This window comes from Chrysemys picta, chromosome 4 (assembly GCF_011386835.1).
Source record: "Chrysemys picta bellii isolate R12L10 chromosome 4, ASM1138683v2, whole genome shotgun sequence".
Classification (NCBI taxonomy): Eukaryota; Metazoa; Chordata; order Testudines; family Emydidae; genus Chrysemys; species Chrysemys picta.
Genome location: NC_088794.1, coordinates 111,089,937 through 111,115,774, shown reverse-complemented (window position 1 = coordinate 111,115,774; position 25,838 = coordinate 111,089,937). Strand labels below are relative to the sequence as shown.

General features: G+C 41.1%; 1 protein-coding gene across 19 annotated transcripts in view; it reads right to left on the bottom strand.

Moving 5' to 3' along the window:
• Nucleotides 1-25,838, bottom strand: part of MIPOL1 (mirror-image polydactyly 1) — a 291,247-nt gene that overhangs the window by 70,283 nt on the left and 195,126 nt on the right. For 17 of the 19 annotated variants that reach the window (XM_065593314.1, XM_065593313.1, XM_065593308.1 and 14 more), the window contains one exon: nucleotides 10,842-10,936. In XM_065593314.1, the coding sequence (XP_065449386.1) occupies nucleotides 10,842-10,936 (95 nt within the window). Of the gene's footprint in view, nucleotides 1-6,117; nucleotides 6,558-9,842; nucleotides 9,946-10,841; nucleotides 10,937-25,838 lie in introns of those variants that run through there. The other 2 variants (XM_065593321.1, XM_065593320.1) reach the window with 1 other exon arrangement.

Genomic DNA, 25,838 nt, shown 5'->3' with positions numbered 1-25,838 from the left:
ATTCCCGATATATATTTTTTCTCATTTCTCTTTCCTTTTAAAGCATGATGGAATCAATTTTTGCTCACCCTCAGTTTTTAGAAAACTGAAATTCAAATTGAAATATATTATCAACTTTGGTCTTTCAAAAAAATTTCATTTTATTTCCTTTCTGAAACTCTCATTCCTTCTAGGAGTCGATCTCCATGTTCTTTGCATGGGAGCATGGCCTGCAACAGTGGCTTCTGGCAGAGAAACAAATAATAGTTTCAAAACAGCAGCAGCCTGGTCACATGATATACACAGGGAAGAAAAAAGGAAGCACTGCCAGGGGCTCAAACATTGAGGTATTTAGAAGGGTGGAAGGGAGGGCAGATAGCATTTGTGGCCCAACACATTGGGGATCTGGGAAAGTTGGGAGAGAAATACGTCCCCACTAAACTAAATAGAAAGCTGATCTGGGCGGGAGCAGGAGATGCATTGCTATTGGAGAGTCGGGGAGGGTGCATAAGGAAATATCGCTGCTAGGGAAAGGGGCAGTACTCTACCCGAGGTCAGTGCCAGTTAGGTTATAAAGCCACCCAGGAGAAGTGAAGTAACTCCTCTCTTTCATACCACATGGACTGGCTGCCTCTGTCCTCCTCCCTTGCCAGTGAAAGCACAGGGGTTTCTGCCAGCAAGGGTATGTCAACACTGCAAAAAAACACAAAACCAAAACAAACTACAGCAGTGAATCTCAGAGACCATGTCTGCAGATTCGGGCTTGCGCTCTGGATCTAAAAAATAGCCATGTAGATGTTCTGGCTCAGGCTCTGAAGCCCAGCCTACTCCCTGGACTTCCTAGCTCAAGCTCCAGCCTGAGCTGGAATGTTTACACAGCTATTTTTTAGTGCTGGAGTGTGAGCCCTAGTCTGCAGACCTGGGCGCTGAGATTTGCTGTCACGTTTTTTTTTTTCTGAACATACTCTAAATTTCTCCCTTCCGAGGCCCCTGTCTGCTAGCATAGCCCATTCAGGACTCCCTATCTTCTGTGAATTTGCTGGGGATGGGGGGGAAACAGTGAAGGAGGGGAGGGAGGGAAAAATCACAATCATAGGCAGATTTCCTTCTAGGACTGTGTCCTCTGGCTTCCAGACATCTTAGAGGTGCAGGAGCAATCTTTTCCTCTGGCAAAACCAGACTTTTGATTTTCAAAAGTGCTTCAGCTCCTCCCCCACTTAGTAGGCGAATGTACACATACAAACACACACCTGACCTCCTTCTACATCAATTTTATATCATCATAACATGACTGTGATGAAACTACTTCATCAGTTAGAGAATGCAAATTAGAGAAGAATCAGGCCCTATATATATCTATAAGTAAGCATATACACATGTACTCACTCACCATTAGATATGTATACATACAGTCACTACACTTCCCAGCCCCACAATGCTGTGGCTCTCTAACTGGGAGCCTGCTTGTGCACAGCTCTCTGCTTTGGCAGCCCTTGCTCCCTGCCCTAAGGCTCTGAGTGCCAAGAGGTGCTTTCCTGGCTACAGTGTGTGAGGGAGTCTCTTGGCAGGGGCACTGCTGCTCTTTAAGTGCCTTCATATTATGCTGCCTGCAGTTTTTTAATATCCTTTTACACTCAGTGCACGCCCCTAGAGTGGATAATGGTGTTGCTGATGCTCTCTCAATTTCAGGATGACAGATTCCGGGAACTTGACCCACTGGCCAGCAGGGATTCACGGGTGATGTCCCAACAACTGGCTGAAGCTAGTCACATCCAGAGGAGACATGCAGTGGGATCAGCTCATACCACTTTTGCACTCACTGACAGGCAAGGGCTGGGAGCCCACATGGACAAGGCTAGAAAGAAAGTAAACAGGGAGGTCACCAAGCTATTCCTGGAGACCCGGAGTTCAGTCAGACAGCATAGGGACATCTGTTTACAATCAGCCGGAAGTTCTCAGGGATGATGGCGTACATTTGTCAGATGGAGGTGCTCACATACGGCTATGGAATGTAAGGGTATATATTGGGCAGGTGTTACCATAGATACCATGCAGGATGGTTGGGTGTGGGAGTGGCCAAGCTAGTCACTGGCACCCCCTGTGGCCAGTTTCCAATGAAGTTAAGGGAATAAAATGAGCAGATCCTAGAGAGAAAAGATCTGGGATTTTGGTGATGGACCGTGGGTGAGACCTTGTGGCCTTTGTGGGCCCAGGTGCCCACCCTGATGCACCCTCTATCCCTCTTGCATGGGAGAGGGTGCTAGGACTCAGAGAGAGAGAGATGAGTTCTGGAGAGTAGGCTGAGGAGAGTCTATCCCAAGTTATGGGTTATGTGGTAAGGAGTCCTGTAACCCCTGCACTGGTTTCAATTAAATGCCTGGTATAGGACAGTATGGGTGATGGACGGGTAGCACCCGCCCCCCCCCACCCCATATTAATGTTTAATAAAAGTTGAGGCCTTCCACTTAATTCCATGCATGTGTCTGTCCTCATTTTGCTGCTTTGTCCACATCAAATGTGTTTGTATAAATACATAGGGTTACCATATTTCAGCAAGCAAAAAAGAGGACGGGAGGAGCCCCGCCCTAGCCCCGCCCCTCCCACTTCCCGCCCCCCCCCGAACCCCCAACCCTCCCCCCGTTCCTTGTCCCCTGACTGCCCCCTCCTGGGACCCCTGCCCCTAACTGCTCCCCAGGACTCCACTCCCTATCTAAGCCTCCCTGCCTCTTGTCCCCTGACTGCCCCAACCCTTATCCACACCCCCACCCCCAGACAGACCCCTGGGACTCCCACGCCCCATCCAACCACTCCCCACCCCCTGACAGCCCCCCCCCAGAACTCCCAGCCCATCTAAACCCCTCTGCTCCCTGTCCCCTGACTGCTCCGATCCCTCTCCCCACTCCTGCCCCCTGACAGCTCCCCCCCAGAACTCCCAGCCCCCCACCCCTCCACTCCTTGTCCCCTAACTGCCCCCTCCTAAGACCCCCCCAACTGCCCCCCAGGACCCTACCCCCTACCTGTACCCTGACTGCCCAAAACTTTCTCCACTCCCCCCCCAAAAAGCCCCCCCCCTGTTTCTTGACTGCCCCCTCCAGAACCTCCCTGCCCCTTCTCCTGCCCCCTGGCCCCCTTACCCTGCTGCTCAGAACAGGGTGTTGGGCTCTGTGCGAGCCGGACACGTGGCTGCGCTCCCCAGCACAACAAAACCCGGTCCCTGGCCCTGCACAGTGCTGCCGGACCGGGCTGCAGGGGAGAGCGCAGGGGAGAGCTGCCGGCTCAGAATGCAGGGCGGAGCTCCTCTACAGCTGCTCCGGAGTCCAGCCCGGGACTTTCCTGCAGCCCTCCCAGCTGCTCGCTCTGCTCTGCCGGGGGAGGGGGGAAATCCCGGACATTTTGAGTGCTTTACAAATTCCCCCCGGACGCTATTTTTAGCACAAAAAGGAGGACATGTCCGGGTAAATCCGGACGAATGGTAACCCTAAAATACACCTCTACCCCGATATAACGCGACCCGATATAACAAGGATTTGGATATAACGTGGTAAAGCAGTGCTCCGCGGGGGGGGGGGGGGGGGGGGGCTGTGCACTCCAGTGGATCAAAGCAAGTTCGATATGACGCGGTTTCATCTATAACACGGTAAGATTTTTTGGCTCCCGAGGACAGAGTTATATTGAGGTAGAGGTGTATATACACACACACACACACACCATATATGGTGTTCATGTTATAGATCATTAAGCCATACATTTATACTGCTCCCAGTGTTCATTATTTTCATGAGTCTCACGGTATTTGTTTTTTTTAAATCCCCAGTTCCTGGAGTCAAATGATTATGTGAAAATCTCAACTTCCTTTTAAAAAACGAGTAAGTTTCCTTCATGGTTGCAGAAGAAAGTTTGAAAACATGAACCAAGTACATTCTAAAAGCTCTGATACCAGAATACAAATAACTAGAGGGTTGTACACTTTTTTGCTTCTGTAGGGTAAGTGCAGTAACCGTCCCAGGACCCCCTTGCATTCCTCCATTCCTCTCCAAGCTCCCTGTGTGCCAATCCTCCAACCCCTGCTATTTCAGGGACTCCTTGCAATCACCCACTCATTCCAGGGGCTCCCTGTGACCCTCATCTCCACCTTCCGCCCTCATGACAGGGGTTCTGTGTGCTCCTCATTTCTCCACCATGCCAGGGGCTCTACATGCCCCCCCTCCTCCACCACATGCCAAGGATGCTGTATCCCCCATCCCCATATCATTATGCCTTCTTTCTCCCCATGCCAGATGCTCTGTGTGCATCCCATTCCTTTTCTGTTTGGGAGAGAAGTCTTCCAGGGTGTCAACATTTTTAAACTGTATTCAGAAGACGGGCGGAGCTGAGATGGGGGATGTGTGTTATGTTGAAGGCATTAATGGCCATCATCAACCGCTTCGTTGACCCCTAGATAGTTACAGACCTCATTAAAGCTGGAGGGTCTGTTAACCAGATGCCAGGGCTCTGTGTGTCCCCCACACACCTTTCAGTTTTTCCAATTTTCACCAAAATCAGTAGGGTTCTGCCCATAAATACCTAGAACATTTCCTGAAATTTTCAAATTGATCAGATTCAGGGTTCAATTACATTGCAGGCAAATAAAGAAGCAGACAGTCAGAGAAATCCACTTAGCTGAGTGCCCTTGTTCGCTTGGCCAGAAAGAACCCCAAAATGTATTATATTTTTTAAAATCTCATTATTTTGAGCCAACATTGTGATTTTTTTGAGGCCTGTCTCATGATGTTTGAATGCTTGGAGTTGCCACATATCTTGGACAGCCTCATCTGCACTCTGTTTGCTAATCCATCCCTCACATGGGAGATGTGTAACATTTCAAACTTCGAACAGCTTTAGACAGTTGACATTAAAATTAAACCAACCTGCCACAAATGCGTTTCCTATTTTTTCCCCACAGGTGGGATTCTTTCTACACTCCTTCCCTTAAGAAAAGCCCAATTTCCAGAATGAATATTTTAGTCCTGGACTCATTATACAATCTCTCATCGCCCTTCAAAGAAAAGAAATAGCAACCATATATACACCACTGGAGAGAGGAGATCTCCAGCTTTTCAGTGGAACTCAAAGCACTTGCTAGTTGTAGCCCTAGTAGGTCATAAGATAAAATGTATTACTTTCAGTTTAATTATGTATAGAAAAGCTTTTTATGTACTCCCCCCCCCCAAAACTTATTTGTTATACTTTTTCTTCCTCAGAGGCCTATGCTGGATTTATGTTAATTAGCCTGGTTTTACAGTAGAAGAGAAAAAATTCAACCCAATAAATATATTTTAAAAGCCTCAAACATTTCTTAAATATATTGCACACCCAGAATACATGATAGTGCCCTATAAAGATTTTATTCCCACTCTGGTACTCATTTGGGATGACCCCAAAATCAAATCCTAGAATATCACTCACACATACGGTGGCCATCCCAAACTCATACTGATACATAATGTGCAAACACTGAAAGAAGTATTTGCATATCTTCAGAATCTGGTCACTTTCTCTCAGTGTTTAATGGCAACAGAGAGATACAATTTGTTATTGCACAAAACTTTCTAGATTCAGCCCCCACTCTGTGAGCACCTTCAGACCATTTACTGTACTGTTTACATTGCACTGAATGTAACCTATTTTGTCTTGAGTTTCTATTTGTAAGCTCCTTGGGCATAGATCTTGTTCTTTGTCTGGCACACTTGCCCAGTTTGTAAAGCATGACACAATCTGGGAACGCTATATAAAATGACAGTCATAAGGCTAATATGTTTCTAATTATTATCACACTAACACAAGTCATTTCTGACGCAGGCAGAAATAAGATGAAGGCTTCTAAAAAGGCAAAGAAGGATTTTTCAGGGACAAGAGGGGAATATCCATAAAGAATATTTTTAAAATGTTTTTCATGTACTTTTCCTATCTGGCAAGTAAGCAGTCAACTCCACTAACTGAGAGGTTCTGTGGAAAGTACTCAAGTGGTAAGGTTTTAGCAGCAGGCTGATTCAAATACAGCAGAATCTGTAGTGTATAGCATAGCTTGGCGTGCAGTGAGAATGCAGTGAGCTGACTAAGTGGTTTGAAATGAAAACCAGAGTCAAATAGGGATGCATACTCAGTTCAATACGTTTCACTTTATATTTAGAAACATCTTGTCCAACTCCCTAAGTAACATTGATGGAGGCTGCATGATATTGGGGCAAATTATCATCTTGACTTCACAGAAAATATCATCATGATAATGTCTACAGAGGAATACAACCAAAAAGCATTGGTCAATCTGTATACAACAGCCAAACAATGGGGATTAAAACTGGATGAACAAAAGATAAGAACAACAGAAATATTAAAAAAAAAAAAAATCAAGAAACAAGCTAAGTTAGTCATTTATGCTGTAGATGTCGAACAAGTAGACAGCTTCTGCTTATTTGGGTTCCATCATAATACATGGCAGCCAGTGTGACGAAGATATCATCAAGTTGAAAGTTATTGCAGCAGAACGTTTGTGTGCTTGAATAAAAATGTTTGGAACTTCAAATCAGTGTCCATGACACCTAAAACCAGATTATATATTATATTAATTTATGGTTGTGAAACATGGGTGCCTACAAAGCATCTGGAGCAAAAGCTGCAAACATTTTAAATGAAGTGCCGTGCCGTATTCTAGGCATGACAAGGCTAGATAAACTAAGAAGTGACAACATCTGTAAAAGACAAAGTGTAGTGTGTGACTACACTCATCAAAAGCTGCCAACTGCAATGGTTTGGCCATGTTGCTAGAATGACCCCATACCTATTGCCTAAAATTGATGTCTATGGAAGAGATACTCCTGGGGGAATTCTGCACCATTGCACAAGCACAGAATTAATGCCCCCACAGATTCCCCCCCACCCCCCGACACAGAATAATTTATTCTGACAGGCAGGCAAAGGGAAACTGAAATTACACCTTTCTTCTGGCACCACATCAGCCCCTGGTGGGAGAGAGGGAAGCTGGCTCACAGGCCAGAGCAGTTAGCTGCAGAGAGGTAGGGGGCAGAAGCTGCCTTCCTCACAGTGTCCTGCCTGCAGGGCTAGGTGAGGAGGCATGGGATATTGGGGGGGATGGACAGACCAGGACACACAGGGCTGGTGGTAGGGGGTTGCACATACTGGGTATCAGAAGGGGTAGTGAGGGTATAGACTGGGATGGGGATATAGGAATTAGTGGGACGACAACATTGAGCCAGGGGCTGAATGGGAGTTGGGGTGCAGGGCCACATGGGGACAGGGGGAATGGAGGTGACTGAGAAGGGGTTCAGGAACACATGGGGACATGTGCAGATACCCCTGGCTGAATGGGGAGTGGTGGCGCAGGGACACACAGGAACAGGGGCAGATGTGCTTGACTGAATGGGAGAGGCTAGGGGTCAGCCAGGATCTGCATGGGGGAGGCTCCCCAATTCCCTAACAATACCCCCCAAAAAATACCTGTTCCATACTTTTCCCACTCACACCCAACAACCCTCCAGGTTCATGTCCAGGCTCCTTCCCAGCAATTACTTCAGTCTCCCTCAGCTCCTCTGTTATCCCTGACTCCCCTAAGTCTTTGCACTGCTTCTGAGGGGTGTGGGAAATACAGTTCTGTGATGTAGTTTAAATGAATTATTACTCAAAAGTTCTGTATTAATATGCCTAGTAAGGAATCTATTTGTCAAAAAACATTTCCTGAATCTTTTTTTGTTGTCTGTACTGTTACAGAGATATTTGAGGACAGGTATTTTGAAATAAACTACCAAAATAATTGAAACTGGCATGATTATATGGTGTTATTTTGACAGGTAAAATATGCAGAATTTTAAAATACCGTGTTCAGAATTTTTAGTTTCTTGGCAGAGAATTCTCCCAAAGAGCATGGTGAGAGAGACCGTGGACATCAAAGGAGACAGTGGTATAACAGAATATAAAACCATCCAGGGAACCCCCACAACTTGCTCAAATGGTGGCTCAGAATAGATGCAGACGGAATCCGCTCATAACTTTGGCCCTACCCAACCTTGGTGTTGGAAAAAGGAGATGAGGACGATGAATGGAAGTGGGACAGAGTAGGGGTTTTTCACTTGTACTATTTTTGCTAGTGAAAATAATGAAATTTCATGTTGTGTCAAGTTTGTACATTCTTTTATACAGACCTCTCTCATTTTACCACTAAAATATAGGAAGCAAAAAGGGAAGATATCATACCCTCTCTTCACCCTCTAATGAACTTGTGTCCAACGTGTCAACAGAAAACTTCATATGTGAGATTACTACTAAAGGTAGCACACTGTGCACTGGGAAAACTAGACACACCCTCTAAAAAAGGTTTAAAGAGCACTGAACTACTAGTATCACTGTTATTACTTAACACAATAAATCTTGTTCTGATGGCAGCAAACAATAGGATTTGGTTAGTGTTTGATTATTTCAGTTTGCCTCTTTTCTCAACAATAGGAAATATAAGGAAGCACTACAAATCAGCAAAGAGACTTAGGCGTACTCTGTATTACAGAAGAGGATGTCATTATTATACTGGCTGAGTCTTGGAATGTAGTGTTACTAGTTTGTGACCAAAAAAAAAAACCTCATGTACTGAACATGACACTGACCCCTTTAAGTTTTATATTCTCTTCCTCGGTGAATTTGTTCAGGCCCAAACTAGTACAAGTGGCTATCCACCGCTATTATAAGCTGATTTATTCCCCAATGATAAACAGAGGTGAAACCGCAGAAATGTTCAATTTAACTTTTGAGAGTAAACTTAATCCCTTTTTATTCTTTATTATTATATTGACTTCTACAAAAGTTATGGAGGTAATATTAAAAGCTGCATTGTAGCTTTTCTTGATGACATGTATGTATACACACAGGACTGAATTCTAAATGTGCTAGAAAAAAGCAACCACTTAAGACATCAAGGGAGAAATGGCATTTACTGGTCAAAAGTTCTCTATTTCTAACCTTATAAAGGACTCTATAACCTAGTTACTAGTTGGTACTGAAAACTAAGGTCAGAGGATATTATTTTAATTCAGTTTATAATTTCATTCATATATATATATAAAATAAATAAATGATACCATACAATAATCATAGATTATCAAATACCATAATCAAATTAGCACTAAAATGTTAAGTGAAATTAAAGGTCAGAACTTAGTTAACTATGTGGTATATTCAGATATGCTGGCAGTAAGTAATATTCATGTGACTGGAAGTTAAGTATTTGCATCAACAGACTATAGTCTATTGTCTGCTTTAATGTCTGCTGCAGTGGAACTTTTTAATGTTAGAATAAAAGTGTACTCTGAGTCTTCATGCTTAGAGACCAACTCAAATTCTGAGCTTGAATTTTTGAAGTGGCATGATAAAAAAGTAAATCAAAATTATTTTTACTATTTTCCAAGTCCTTTCTAAGTGACTAATGTTGTTTTGTAATGCATTATTTCTAGTTTACTATAGTGTATCAAGGAATTGCTAAACAAATTAGTTAAAAGAAATACTAACAGATTCCGTGGAGTTTCTATTGACTAATAACCAAAGGCAAGGTTTTCAAAAATGCCGATGAGATTTAGGAATACAAGTTGCTTTTGAAAATCTTCCCAAGTTTTTAACAAACATAAGGAACATGGGAAGCATTAACGGGTACTAGAAACCTGCAAATGGAATCTCCATCTCAACTGAAACATTGTGTGGAGATACAGAAGACAAGAAAAATACTGTGTAGTTGCAAGTTTTTTTTTTTTTAAAAGTAACAAACTAGTCCCCTTCTGTTTTAAATGAACACAACATTCGTGTATCACTGCATTATTTCTACATACCATGTCCCTTGTAATAACTATACATTCAACTTTCAGATTTTCTTCTTGTACTGATGTCAAGACTTCTGCATCTAATCTGTTGCCAGTATTGTAGGCTGATAAACTAGGAGGTCAGAATGAAGAGAAATAGTAATACAACTGCTCCCTCATAAAACAACCTAACTTCTTCACTGGACCACACAGCAGTTCCCTTAGAGACTAAACAAATCCAGTGATCCATGGAGAAGTTTTTCACAGGCCTCCGAAATTAATGAGAGAATGGCTGTCCCCTCCACTAACTAATGTAGAATATAAAGGCAATAAAAATTCTGCATTACATAGGAGTCTAGAAAAGAAAACAGTTCTAGAATTTAACAGATTGTGTTTCCTAAATTAATGCAGCTAAAGCTAGTTAAGTGCAGATAATCAAGAAAGCAATAGTCTCCATCCAGGGGTGCTGGAACAAATTGTATAGTGGAGGTGCCGAGAGCCACTGAACCACGACGGAAACCACTTCAAGGCATGCGGTGCGGCAGCACCCCCAGCATCCCTAGTTCCAGCACCTATGGGTCTGTCTGTTCTTTGGTGAATGCATTGCTGCATCACAACTTTTTGAATTTCATCAATTCTCTGAATGAGAATTACTATACAGAAAAAAACCCCAAAGCAATAAAGAGCAGGACTACTGAAACAAAACCATATTAGCCATGCGACCATCTTTATTAAAAGATACTTCATGGCACTGAGTCATTGTTAAAAAACAAACAATCGCAGGAGATGACACCTTGCATTTTGGAATAGGGCTTGGAGATCAGAAAGGTGGGAAATCTAGAAAAGAGATCTGCTAGCTTCACACTGTTTGGAATTTAAGGCCCATGGAACATGTATAACCCAAGGCAGTTATATATGTTCCTAACAAACACCTAAGCAGTAAGGCCATTTCCTCACTTACAGTTATAAAGCCATGCAGAAAATTTCCCCTATGAGTCATCACATATACAATAATATAAATGATTTTACCTGTAATAAACACGTAGTGTCTGAATTTCTTCTTCTAGTTTTTTATTCTGTTGAACAGCAGTCTCTCTCTCTTGTTGTATAGCTAGCAACTTTGCCTGCAAATAGATAGGTGATAATTATTTAAGAGAAGACTTGCTGTTTTAAGCACAATGAAAAAATACAGCAATCCTTTATGAATGTTAATTTCAGCTCTATTGTAAGTTTGATTATACAGAAAATGGTAGTCCTCTGTAATATTACCCATTTATTCATTACTAAAACATTCTTAGTTAGTTGGTATACTATTGTAATTGTAAGTATTGACATCTTTCAGTCGGTAATGTTCTAAACAAATTTCCCTACTGCTTTTCTATATTCCTAGTTCTCATATTAATTTCTTCAATTTTATCCAGCTGTTTGTCAACAAATATATTTACATGGTATTCAGAATGCTAAATCTTGAACTAAAAATACTGTTTTTAGAGTGCTAAGTAAGGGTATTGACCAGTTCCTGTGATTGTCTGAGAAGAGGTCTGGAGAAATAAGTGCACATATGTTTCATATAGCCCCATAGCTTAATCACTTTGAATATTTAAAAATCTAGTACTAATAGTGATTTAGGACTCCCCAGAGTACTCAGGTTTTATATCATTTATTTAATATCTCACAGGATGATTAGCTGATTTAACTACAAATTATGACTGGGCTTGCATTGCATTTCTATCATATATGTAAGTCTGAGCACTAGGTAGGCTTCCTTACCATTCAATATATATTTTCTTATTTTGAACATTATACAGCTACTGCGGATCAACCAATTACCAGAAGTCATAGGACATAAAACCAAAAAGGGTGTGTGCAACTCCTTAGTGTATTACCATGTGTGAATTCTGTCAGCGTCCCTGGCCTTGCACCCACCAACTCCCTGAGGCTGCAAAAAAAAGGTCTCAGTGAATTCTAGACACGATAGATGAGCTGTGCATACATGGAGTCGAAGAATATGCTTCAGGCATTGGATTGGGGCTCAGTAGATCTAGGTCTGCCAGACTCACTGTATGTCCTTGAGCAACTCAATCCCTCTGTGCCTCAATTTCCCATCTGTAAAAATGGAGATAATACTTCCTTTCATCCACCTTTCTTTTGTGTATTTAGACTGTAGCTCTTCAGGGCAGGGACTGTCTTACTATTTATATGTACAGTGCCCAGCAAAGAGAGGCCCTGATATCAGTTGGACCTCTAGGTGCTACTATAATATAAACAAGTTATAATAAGCTGTTAAGGGAATAACAAGCACAGACTATTTTACTACATGCACAGTTTCTTTTAGCCTTGAAAGAAAAGGGTGTTAATGCTTAACCTCTCAGTAACACTGATTTAGAGCTCCTGATGCTGAACGGCAATGCACTTTGCATTAGCACTTGGAGCTGGCAAGCCCTAACTCGTGGCACTAAGAGGTTAAACTACTCTCCAGGTGAGCTGTTTAAGTCCTGAGCCTGGTGCTGCTTACAGCTTTGCAAACAGAACTCACAGAACACAAGAATGTTAGCCAAACCAAGCTATTTTCTATAATTATACCGTATTGTCGGTGAAACAACATACTTAAAAATTGGAAAAAACATGCTTGAATCAAAGTAGGTGGTTTGTTCTAGAGGCCAATAATTAACATCCTTGCCAATTTTCAGCGTACTGTGAAGTGTGATTGAAATGGTAGACTGGAAGGAAATGTTTGCAGCAGACACACCTACGCACAGAGAGATTAACGGCTAGTCTCTTTAGGGAAGTATACAAAAAAGTACACCTAGCATTCAATTCACACTTTTCAGGACAAAGTTCAGAAGACATTGGGGCCTGAGACTCTTATTTATGCCAACTTTGTACCGGTCTAACTCCACTGATTTCATTGGAGTTTCACCTGATTTACACCAGCATAAGTGAGAGGAGAATCCAGTTCACTAGACTCTATATAGTCAAAAATAACAAAAACAGAAAAGTAATAGGCATGTTGCCAATCTTCTCAGCATGTGATTGGTGGGGGTGGATAACAAAACATTTCAGCTTGGGTATGTGATCATGACAGGGCAGGGGGATTTAGCTGGGAGTGGGGTGAGAGAGAGAGCAAGAGCAAGCACCACGCAGTGAGGGTACATATCTGGGATGTGGAAGACAGGTTCAAGTTCTTGCTCCAGCTATTCTAGGGTGGTCTTTCTCCTCAATTGCGCCTGGTGGTGCTATTCCACTTGTATAAGTAATCATAGCTCTGTGGTTATAGAACTCACCTAGGATGTAGAAGACCTGGGTTCAAGTCCTTGTTCCTCTATTTAATCTCCAAATCAGTCGGAAGAGAAAGCCCTGAAGATTGTTTCAGTAGTGGATAGGCTCAATGGTTTACACTTGGTACAGCTGTGGGGTGATGAGGACATATAAATCTAAGCTTTCTTTCTACTCCCTCAATCCTGGAGGGAAATGAAAACTGGCAGCACTTAGCCAGCAGAGAATTGCCCTGCATTACAGATACTCCCTTCTGGCCTAGGTGTGCTGGCTCCATACCCTACACCCACTGTCCCCATCTAAGATGTGGGAAGGGGTCCACTGCATTTATACTCCACTAGCAGAAGGTCCATTAAGGGCCCAAAGCTAGTGGTGGAATTTAGACCTCTCTCACAACAGATCTAAGCAGAAATGGAGTTAGAGCTGGCCTGAGAATCAGGATATTGTAACTGGCTCCCTGACACAACTCTCCTGTGCCCAGCAGAGATCTGGTGTCCATAAACATTTAGGACTTAAATGGCTGAAATGTTTGAACACGATGGAAGGTTGTTCCTGTGCTCCAGCAACAGAATTTTGATTAAACTGAGGAGAGAAGTGGGCATGGAAAAAATCAATGTTAATTTGACCTAGGCAGCAAATTTTACAGAGTTCTGATCTTTCCTCCTAAATTTTGAAAGTGGTACCAAGATTCATCTATGTATATCCTAATGATCGAAGTGATAGTCACAAAATAAAGGACCCTGCATACTGCATTATCTCATAGACTCATAGACTTTAAGGTCAGAAAGGACCATTATGATCATCTAGTCTGACCTCCCGCATGATGCAGGCCACAAAAGCTGACCCAACCCCTTTCCCTTGACTCTGTTGTTGAAGTCCCCAAATTCTGTGATTTAAAGACTTCAAGTCGCAGAGAATCCTCCAGCTAGCGACCCCTGCCTCATGCTGCGGAGGAAGGCGAAAAACCTCCAGGGCCTCTGCCAATCTACCCTGGAGGAAAATTCCTTCCCGATCCCAAATATGGCGATCAGTGGAACCCCGAGCATGTAGGCAAGATTCTCCAGCCAAACCCTCATTGGCCATTGATACTATTTACCAGCGATGGCACACTGTTGATTATCTGGGGATGCTTTCTAATTATTTTAAAAATGATCAACATACTGAATAAAATTCTGACCCCTTATCTGCACTATGGGATATCTATGGCATGTTACACGCATGTATCACATGATGAACTCCTCTTGACATCAAGGAAAGCTTCTCATGGGGAATAAGGCTCCAGCAAAGTACTTAAGTATGTGCATAACTTTAAGCCCTTGAGTAGTCCCATTGAGTTTAACGGGATTACTTACCCACTGAAAGTTACGCACATGCTTAAGTACCTGGACGAACCGGGGCCATTTTGCAGAACTAATTGTAGAACGTATAATAGAGATCCCAAGTGGTGAGGACAACTGTGACTTTATATTGCCCACACAGGCACAATTTCTGAAGAGTACAAGGAAAGATGTAACCAGTCCTCAAGTGATTGCATATCTAGGGTTAAATCCTCAGCGCTGCCTTTGGTTGCTTTGCATTGCTGAGGTAGATCAAAGCAGCTAGAAAGCTATCCTAAAGGGGCAGCTGATGAGTCCCCCTGGCCTGGGTGGAACAAAGTTGGTGTCGCTGGCTTATGCCACCTGTGCCCCCACTTGCTGGAGGAGGCATGGCAGGATTTAGATTTATTGACTTACATTCCTCAGGGGCACAAATGGGCTAGATCTCAATAGAAAATATGACTTATTAGTTTGTATCTAGAAATTGTAATCAGCAGGAACAGCAAATTAAACTGTTTTACTCTGCAATCTAAGACCATGCTCCCCAACCCAATCCTTACTCTGTTATTTAATACTGTTCAGGGATATTTGCAGCAGACATGTAAATGACAACACTGGTAGGGGTCTGTGTTTTGCATTAGTCTTAAGGTTGCAGACAACAAATCCTGCATTAGAATTCCCTGTCTGTCCCACATGCAGGGCCGGTGCTACCATTTAGGCAAACTAGGCGGTTGCCTAGGGCGCCAAGATTTGGGGACGCCAAAAAAGAGGTGCCCCCAAATTTTTTTTTTACAGCGTTCCTACGCCCCCTTCCCGAGCGCGCAATCGCCGCTCCACTTCTCCCGCCTCCCAGGCTTGCAGCGCCAATCAGCTGTTTGGTGCCGCAAACCTAGGAGGGGAGGAGATTTAGAGCGGGGGCGGCGTGCTCGGGGAGGAGGCGGAGCAGAGGTGAGCTGGGGTGGGGAGCTGCCGCATGGCTCCCCAGGCCAGGGTGGTGGGGAGCTGCTGTTGAGGTGCCTCAGGGTGTGGGGGGGGAGCTATTATGGGGGGGCCTCAGGGCAGGGGGGGGGGCAGGGAGCTGCCGTAGGGCTGGGGGGGGGGAGGGCACAAGGTGGAAGTTTCGCCTAGGGCGCGAAACTTCGTTGCACCGGCCCTGCCCACATGAATGTTACTGCTACATCACATGATCATTCATTTCTGAAAAGTTCGGTCCTGATTCAGAGTTATGGAAATAGGCCAGAACAAACATTTTCCAGATAGTATAGTCAAGGAAGAATATGGCTTTTATTGCTCTACCAAATAAAAGGAAAGGGCTGAACAGCAATTTTGAGCAGGTAGTGCACACATGCTTTGTTTCATTGTAATAAAAGCAAATTGAGTCTGATGCTAGTTAAGCCATGCAAAGAAAGATGTTTTGCAACATTTTGTTTATGCCTTTAGCCCCATAGTCTTCCCTTACATGGTTAGCTCACACTGGGAAGTGTGGCATAAAATATTATTATAGCAAATATTTTACATGTAGGAGCTAACTATATGCCCATAAAAATACTACATGCTAATTCTAGTATGTTATCACATTATGGAGGCAAATTGATATATGAAAAGTTCACATTATTCTGAACAGTTACCTTAAGAACCTGCCTATTTTATCTTAGATACTGAGGAAACGTTATCAATGTATCTGCAGTAACATTTTTTAATATCCTATACTTTAGGAAATACCTGAAATATTGCAAATACAATTGTAAAATGAGTTCGTTATCTCAAGTGCAATCCAAGGCAAATATGCATGATTAATACATGGAATGTACCACCCAGAAATATTTTATTGCATATGGTATTTCTGAAAAACTAAAGGACCATTTTAATCACACAGTGAAGTGGTATAGGGTGAAATCTTGGCCCTACTGAAGTCAATGGAAGACTCCTACGGACTTCAGTAAAGCCAGGATTTCACCCTTAGTTTCTGTGGATTTAAGCACATAATCTCTAAAGCCCAAAAGTCACACGCAATCTATTCAGCACATATGGATTATTACATATGCAAACTAGATAGTTTATTTCAGGCAGAAGCCCATCTTGGTGTCAACAAAAGTGCTTGAAGTGTCACAGCATCAAGTAGTGCATTCAAAACCAAATGTCAGATTGGTTTCTGCAGGCAGGTAATGTTATATGCAGAGATGATAAAACTATTTCTACCTGGAATCAGTTATTATGAAATCTGGCTGCAGGCAATTTTTTAAAACAACAAGAATCCTGTATATGGAGGCCTAGCAAGTAGTTTCTTGTATCACCAATCATAACACAAACTGTGAAAAGGTGAGAATACCACAGACTCCATCTGCATATATCAGCAAACAGTTATTCAGAACTGTAAGGTCTAACTGATTTAGAAGCCTGTCTCTCTATTAGGCTCCTCAGTGCACGAGCCACTTTTGAAAACAAGACTTGGGCTCCTAAGTCAGTTAGGCCTTGCAGTGCTGAGTGAAGCACCACTTAACTACCTTTTAAAGTCTGGACCTTTGTGCTTGTGACAGGTGCTAGCTTGATATCGCAGGTGACAAAGTGGTGCAGGAAAGTCAATGTTGATACCTGGTGTCCATAGAAAGGGCTTCAGTAACCTGTGATATCAAGTTAGCACATGTCACAAGCACAAAGGCCAAGACTTTAAAAGGTAGTTAAGTGTAGCTCCCCACAGCTATTCAAGGTCTAACTGACTTAAGAGCCCAAGTCTCATTTTCAAAAGCTCAGAGGAGCCTAAGTCCCATTGACTTTCAGTGCTTAATTTACTTTTGAAAATGAGATTTGGGCTCTTAAGTCAGTTAGACGTCGCAGTGCTGAGCAAAGCAATGCCTAAATACTTTTATAAATCTGGGCCTAAGTTTGTCCATCATTCCCTGTTCCAAAATACACCACCACACATCTCTCTTGGAAATCTTAGAGTGACCAAGGACCGAATGGCCATATAAAATAAGTGAACAATCCCTCTAGCATCCAGATCAGGGTTGAAGTACATTGATGGGGGGACCTACAGAAGCTAACACTGCTGCTGTTATAGGTTATATTTAGGCTTGGATTTCACCGTACATGCACAAACAGATGAAAAATATTTCCATCAATAATCAAAATTTAGTTATGCAAAGTAAGAAAAATGCTGTTTGAGAACTTGTTAGAGTTTGATTTAAGCAGGTTTAATTTGTGTATTTTGATGTGATGTTGATAATTTGTGTTTTAATGGTTATAAAGCTTTCACTTTTAAAATCTCAGTGTCTGTCATTAAATACTTAGGGTCTGACCCCCTCATAATTTCCCACAGCTGTGAACATTTAAATTGATAATCTAAAAAAATGCTTAAAAATAAACTGATACTATCTTTCAAAATAAAAAAATAAAAATCAAATTCTGCCAACTCTAGTTATATTTGTATTGTAGAGAAAGTATCAGTTTTCAGAGCTGTTAGTCCAATATTTTTCACAATCACTACATTTCCCTTTGAAAGGAAAAAACACACATTTAAATTCTTCACTCCTCATTCAAGTAAAAAAAGTCAATTCAGGTAATTAAGCAAAATACTGTACTCAACGAAAAGCAGTTAACTAATTTACTGTTGAATGCTTACAATTTATGCTAAATGGTAAAACAGTTTTTGCTAATTCCATTGAGCAAATAATTAGTATATCCCAAAGTAGTACTTTTTCATTCATATGGCCAAAATCATATAGACCACTCTGTTGTTCTCAGCAGAAGTACCAGTGTCAGAGTTTTGTTGTTGTTTATATTGACTATTTGAAACTATTAAATGAGACCATACCAAAAAATTCAGTTACATCATGAACAGTTCACAAAGATCACAATCCTGCAAAGAATCACAAACATGAGTAGGCCTGTTGACTTCAGTGGCACTGCTCATGTGAGTAATTTTTTTTGCAGGATTTGGGTAGGCAAGGAGGGGGAGTTTGGGTTAATGTCTATTTGTATATACATGCCCTGTGTCCGTGAAAGGGAAATTGAGCTATTAGTATGCACAGGCACACAAAAAAAAAATCTAATTAGATATCATCTTCTATACATAATGCAGAATCAAAATGCTGAGTTTAATACTAAGACTTTAGACAAATATGTCACTCTTAAGAAAAGAGCAAAGAAATTATCAACACAGAATCAATACATCTGTGATTAGGAAAATTAGGATTAGTAAAGAATCAATGTTTATATCTCAAATAAACAACAGAGGTGAGACTGCTGCAAGTATCAAGACACTTATCACTATAGGAGCTTCTTTTGCAATGGACTTGTATAGGAGCCCATTTTGTACGTGTGTTCTCCTTTGATATTTGAGGCTCCAATCAGACCACCTAGCCAAACATTTTGAGCTCAGTCCCCAACTGGGCCAAGCTCTTGCTTGGCATATTTGGAAAGGGAAGGGAAAAGCAGATTTAAGCCATCTTTCCGCTTTCCCAAACCTGTGACTGCCTGGGGGTTGAACTGCTCCCTGGCTCAGTTTAGAGCAGCCTAAGGGCTGCATTAACTTGATCCATCTCATAATGACACTGGTGAAGACTGCTGAGACACAATGTATGCAGGCCCCTGGAATGTCTTGTATGCTGGAGGAATCCTCAGACAATTTATGGTAGCTTTAGGGTTCCTTGCACCATTCCAGTGATACAAAAGGACCAATCAGAGTGGGGTTATGGATCTGTCCTTTATGATTTATCATAACCTGTTCTGAATATAAATATCACCAAAATCTTTATTCTGAACTATGCTTTTTCCCCCCTCACCCAAATACAAGTCCAGCCAGGGATTCTGATTAAAATATACCTTTTAAAACATTATGGGAGTCCTCCAAAAAAACATTTAGCTGTTGCAGAAGATGCTACTGAGGATTCAATAGGTGACACGCTTCCTCCTGAATCCATATAGGACAAACACCTCCATATGGGGTTCTGGAGCACTATACAGCAGGAAGTGCAGTCTTATAGCTCAGAGATAAAAACAAGGTTCTGATGCTAAAGATTTCTGGCACTTTTTGTGAGAATGGTGGATATGTCCTTAATTAAATTTCAGTTGAGGTAACTGCATTCTTCCTTACTAAATTTCCATGTAGCTTCAATTGGAAACAATCTTCTTTTTCAATTGCTATCCTAAGCTGTGGTGTGTAGTTGCTGTGCACTGTTAAACCTGTCACATTTCAACGCATGGCTACACTTCAGCAATGAAAGAAGGAATCCCTGCGTATTTGATAACACTTATAAGCATTTGAAATTTGGAAGGTGAAAAGAACTACAACAAAATGTTAATATATTTTATTTAAAATTACAGTTTTGCAAAGCCAAGCAACACACATTTGGAAAAATAAATCCTTTTATTAATGAACTATCAAATGCTCGGACACATTTCCATATCTATAATCCAGTGCAGAAGGCATAATTTTTGCATTATACTTGTGAAATGCTATTGAGCCCATTTCAGTCACCACAGACAAAATTATAGTGTGCAAAAGTCATGTCTTGTTAAACCCACACAGTAAACATTTCCCTATATAACACAGTGTCCTTCTACAGTTAGAATTTTAGCCAACAGTTTTGTTTTTGTTTGTTCAAAGGATCTCTTATACTTTCTCACTGCACCTACTGTACCCTTCATCACCTGAACACCTGCAACTAAACTGGTCTCGCCAACTAAATTTTTTAAAATTATGCAATCTGTATTCTGTCAATGGCAAGCACTTGGGTAGAATTTCCTCTATACCTTTCAACATAACTAACAGACAATTAAATAACTGAGTGTATAGAAATATTTGCCAACTGAAAAGTTAGGGAAACAAGTTTAATCAAGTGATCTTCACTGACATTTTAACAGTGTTTTTGAGCATTAGCTGAATGTTTTAAATATAACGTATGAGGGTTAACTTTAAATACTGGTTCACGGAAAATATTTTATTGTCTAACTCAGGCTATAGAATCTGTAGTATGGATCTGACTTTCTTAATACTTGAGGCACAAGATCCATTAATATTTGAGAACCTTCTTTGCATGTGTGAAGCATGCAAATAGCATGCAAATAGCCTCAACTTTAAGAAAATTAGGTTCTTAGAGAGGAATCCTGCCCCATATAAGTCAATGGGAGTTTTGCCATTAACTTACGTGTGTATTCAAATAGCATCTATTTAGACAGATGTATCAAGTAAATATACAAATTCTGTATTGTATGAAGGGATAAATATATAGGATAGGTATGTGTGCGTGCTCTTTCTTTCTCTGATTTTATGTTTACTGACAGATGCTATAAATGTAAAGACTGTAGAATTATTTCCAAATCTATACTATGAAAGCTGAGGTGCTATCTATTCCATAGTGGTAAAGGATTTTCATTTTTAATGAACGCACAGAGATTTTTTTGGAACAATGAAAAGATCCTGGTTCCATTTGCACAACCCAAATTATGAAAGACCTGGACTGCAACAGTAAAATTCTTCAGATGACCAGCCCTTTAGAATGACAACATTCTTGGTGGGGGGTTGGGGGGAGGAAGGGGTCCAATGATATAAAACATATATAGAAAAGGTGACACCCACCATCCTCTTTTGGAGTTGGCAGCCCAATTGCCTAGGCACACTGCTGTGGATTTCAGCCGTTGTATGGAACTCTACAAAATGCTTTTGATCCATTTTATCTTGCAACTTAGCAAAGAAATGTTGCAATAAGAAACACCAAAGATCTGAAAAACTTAAGCTCTGGATTACCATATTGTGTTCTCCTGCCATTCAATGCGTCAGACAAAGGCAGTGGTGTTCAAAGTAGAAAAAGAAAAAAGAAACTGGCCACAGAAAGTGCAGAGCACAAAGTAAATAATATTCCTCCACATCCCCACTCTTTCATAGATTGGTTGTTAAAAGAGTTGCAGCAATTAGGCTTTTGTTAATTACCAGCTGTTGAAACAGATGTGTTGACTGTGCTTATTAGCCAACAGCTGGGACAGGAGAACAATTGATGCTCCCTAAAACCAACAGCCAGCTGCTTTGCAGTAATTATCTCCAATCAATAATACAGGTGATAAAGGCAGTAAAAAGCTTATATCTATGAATTTCAATAACCAAGGCACTGTTAATATATATTACTGGAATCTATGGTTATTCTTAGAAAATGAGAAAAATAGTAACTTGCTATGGCTGCCATCTGCATTATTTCATTTAAGGGGCAAGTGTCATGCAAACACTAACTGAGGAATACCCAGCAGAAACAGACACTTTAAATTCTTCTAACTACTTGCCCTATTTCAAATGTCTGCCTATCTTTAAGGTCTGTCCCCTCTCTCTCAGCTGGTTCTGCGACTGGTTTTTATTTACATTTAAATGGACATCCTTGCCGTATGCCTTTTTCCTAACTTCACTGCACATCACTTGATTAAAAAAAATATATACAAATATAAACACTAATTCTAGCGGTTAGGAAACGTCATTATACAACATATAATGAAAATGGTATGGTCTAGTGGTTAGGGCAGTGGTTTGGTTCTCAGGAGAACCAATAAAGTCTCCTGAGGCAAATAATTTACTTTGTGCTCAGTTTCTTCAGCTGTAAAATGGGATAATAATGCTTGCCCACTTTAATATACTATTTTAAGATTCTTGGCTATCAGCTGCTATATAAATGCAAAGTATTACAGTATCCTATTGTGAAGGGACATTATATTTTCTCTACTATTCAAGTAGGTCAAAAGGATCAAAATGCATAACACCATTCAGATCTACACTGGTGGTGGTCACCTGCATAATAGAAAATATCTGAATGGATCATACTACATCATATGGGTTTTATTTCATTTTGTTCCTGCTTTGTTTTACATTTTCTCATCTCCATGGCCTATTAAAGTGCATTAAAAAAAGAAAAGCAATGGAAAATAAGAGTTTTTAGACCATTTATATTAGCCAGGCAGTTCATCTCAGGCCAACAAAAGACATATCTACAACAGTCTACAACCATGTCTATTCACTAATTAGTCTGTACTTAAAGACACTGCCTTACTGAAAACAAGGATTAAGGCTGGTTGAATACTTGCCCTTTCATAGGCCTCCCTTATGTTTCTGTTGGGTCATCATAAGCAGCTTGTTCACTCAGCTTTAAGTAGAGAAGCTTGGCAATCAGTTCTGCCCTCATCACTGGTGCAATTTATAGGAACTACAGAAACTTTAAGAAACCTATAAAGAAATCAGCCAACCAAAAGTGTTTCATCTAAATGTATTTGTAAAACTGCAAATATATTAATTCTATATTAACTACATATAAAGCAAGAAGCATTGTAAACTGCATGGTATAGAATCCTAAAGTAAAAACAAAGTCTTTCCTACTCCAAAAGAAAGAAGTGCTTTTAATGGAATCAAGAGTCATGGAAACAGATCTCTGCACATACACCTTTACATCCATTAATATGATTTCAGTTCATACTGTAAAAGAAACACCCGACCAAGCATGAGTATAAATGTCAGTTTTCTGTTTTTAGAAGAATGCCTAAATCAAATTAACGCCCTCCCTTCAGCTACTTTAATTTCCATTAGGAACAATTGTACAGTGTTGAGAGTAGACAAACACCACAATATGCCACAGCAAGGTGTTTTTCAACCATCCAAGAATTGTGTCAATAGCTTAATAATACTAATACATATTGATGGGACATTGCTATTAGATTTTAAATGTAATTGAAATTAAAAAACCAAAACAAAACCCTTCCAGTACAAAACCTGATTTGTGGCAGAAATAGAACAGAAAAAAGTCAGGAAAAAGTGCATTCTGTCTTCACTATTTTGGCACTTACACAGATCTCTTCTCTAGTGGATTCTTACTTTTCTTTCTTTGCACTCCCCAAACTGCCTAGACTATTTGGACTCCTCCTCTTGTACCTATTCCCCATGATTCCTGCTGACCTTTAAGATGCAGTTTGTTTCTCCATAGCCATTTCTATTGTAGAAATTAGATTAGGAATATTAAATATCTTCCAAGTTAGATTTTAGAGTAGGAAATTACATCTGAAAATGGCACAATTCTCACAAACTGCTACCTAGAGTTCCTGAGGGTGGGGTGGAAGGGTGAATAAGCAGTTTTAAACCACCACTTTTCATTCTCTTTTCTCCTCCCTCTGAATAGATGCCTCTCCCCTACAGTACCCATCCCTGCAGTTTCTGGTCCATCACACAGCTTTCCCCCTCAGAAGGCATGGTTTGGCTCCCTACATTCTCTTTTATATCCATGAATGATTTGAGGGGGACAAGGAGAGGGAAAGAGTGCAAGCTGTGGCCTTTCTCCACTCTGCTAAGAAATGACTAAAATCTAGATTATACTGGAAGGGGATATCTGGTGGAGTAGTGGACAGCCTGATACTACTCTTCCCTAGGGAGAGCTCAGGGAAGGATTACACCTAAAACTGAAACACTTTTAGTTAAATTAGGTTAGATCTGCAGCTGTCAGGATATTTTTCGAGTTTTATCAGTTTTAATGGATTTTTTTTATTGACTGATGCAGCAGCAACAGCAGTAGTAAGTGGGAGCGGAAAGACGAGGAATTCACTATTAGCATTAGGAGTTGACACACCTCAGCAGGGACAAAACTCATGACCTCTGGCTGTAGATGAATACCCTTTGGGGTTGGGGAGGCCTTACCTGCCTAACATTCTAAAGTTCTCAGAAGCTGGGATGACCAAACCAACTGCATGAATGTATTATAACCAACACTTTACCTCTATAGAAAAAATTACTGGAACATAATCTAACAGTAACAAGCTACCTTATAGTGTGTACTGTTTGGCCTTTAGCATACTACTGGGACACTTGAAGGCACCTGGACTTAGAGGCCTCATAGCTTGCAACAGTCCCACCGTGAATAGTCTAGGAACGCACACCCTAACTTGGCACAATTAAGACAAACCTTCTTAGCCTTAAGAATTACATGAAAAGCAAACTAAAGAACTGTATGAAATTAAGATAAAGTGGGTGCACAACTGATTGAAAGAGTGTACTCAGAGTAGTTATCAATGGTTTGCCGTCAAACCAAGAGGGAATATCTAGTGGAGTCATGCAGCAGTCAGTCCTGGATCTGATACTATTCAATATTTTCATTAGTGACTTGGATAATGGAATTGAGAGTATGCTTATAAAATCTGTGGATGACACCACACTAGGAGGGGTTGCAAGCACTCTGGAGGACAGGGTTAGAATTCAAAACTACCTTGACAAATTGGAGAATTGGTCTGAAATCAACCAGATGAAATTCAGTAAAAACAAGTGCACACTACTATACTTAGTAAGGAAAAATCAAATGCACCACTACATGGGGAATAATTGATTAGGCAATACTGAAGAGGATCTGGGGATTAGAGTGGATCACAAATTGAATATGGGCCAATAATGTGATGCAGTTGAGAAAAAGGCTAAAGTCATTCTGGGGTGTGTTAACAGTTGTGCCATTCGTAAGATGCTGTAAGTCACTGTGCCGCTCCAATATGCACTGCTGAGGCCTCAGATGCTGAAATGTGTCCAGTTTTAGGTAAGAAAGATGTGGACAAACTGGAGAGAGTCCAGAGGAGAGCAATAAAAATGATAAAAAGTTTAGAAAACCTGATCTGTGAGGATATGTTAAAAAAAAACAAAAAACCTGGGCATGTTTGGTCTTGAGAAAGGAGTGGGAAGGGGGGGAGGGGACCTGATAGTCTTCAAATGTGTTAAGGACGGTTATAAAGAGGGTGGTGATCAACTGAACTCAACTGAAGGGAGGACAAGTAGTAACTGGCTTACTCTGCAGCAAGGGAGATTTAAGTTAGATTATGAGAAACTTTCTGACTATAAGGATAGGTAAGCTCTGGAAGAGATTTCCAAGGGAGATTGTGGAATCCCCATCATCAACAGAGGTTTTAATGAACAGGTTGTACAAACACCTGTCAGGGATGGTCTTGGTCATTCCTCAGCATGGGGGACTGGATTAGATGACCTCTCCTGGTCCCTTCCAGACCAACATTTCTACGATATGCTCTGAACTCATACTCAACAGGACCACATTCTGTCTTCTGCTACAGTCATGCAATCCCACTGAATAAGGCTCCAATGCATTTTTATATTTCTTAATCTTTACCTTGCTAATGAAACACGTTCACGTCAGCACTGAACACACTATGGGGGTATCCTATTTATCCAAGTCTATAGTATGTCATAAACAATAAGAACAGTTCCCTAATAAAACGTTAAACTGATGCTTGTGACTATAACAAATCCTTTTTGATCTCTCATAAAATGTTGGTAAATGTTCCAATCAACCAAGCTCTCAACAAATTTTACCAGGCAACAGCTGCATTGAAACAAAGTTACTGCAGCAACAGGTAACGTCACAATGTTAATAATTGACATGCAAAGAATGAAAAGGTGAGCAAGGGATAAAGAGGACAAAGG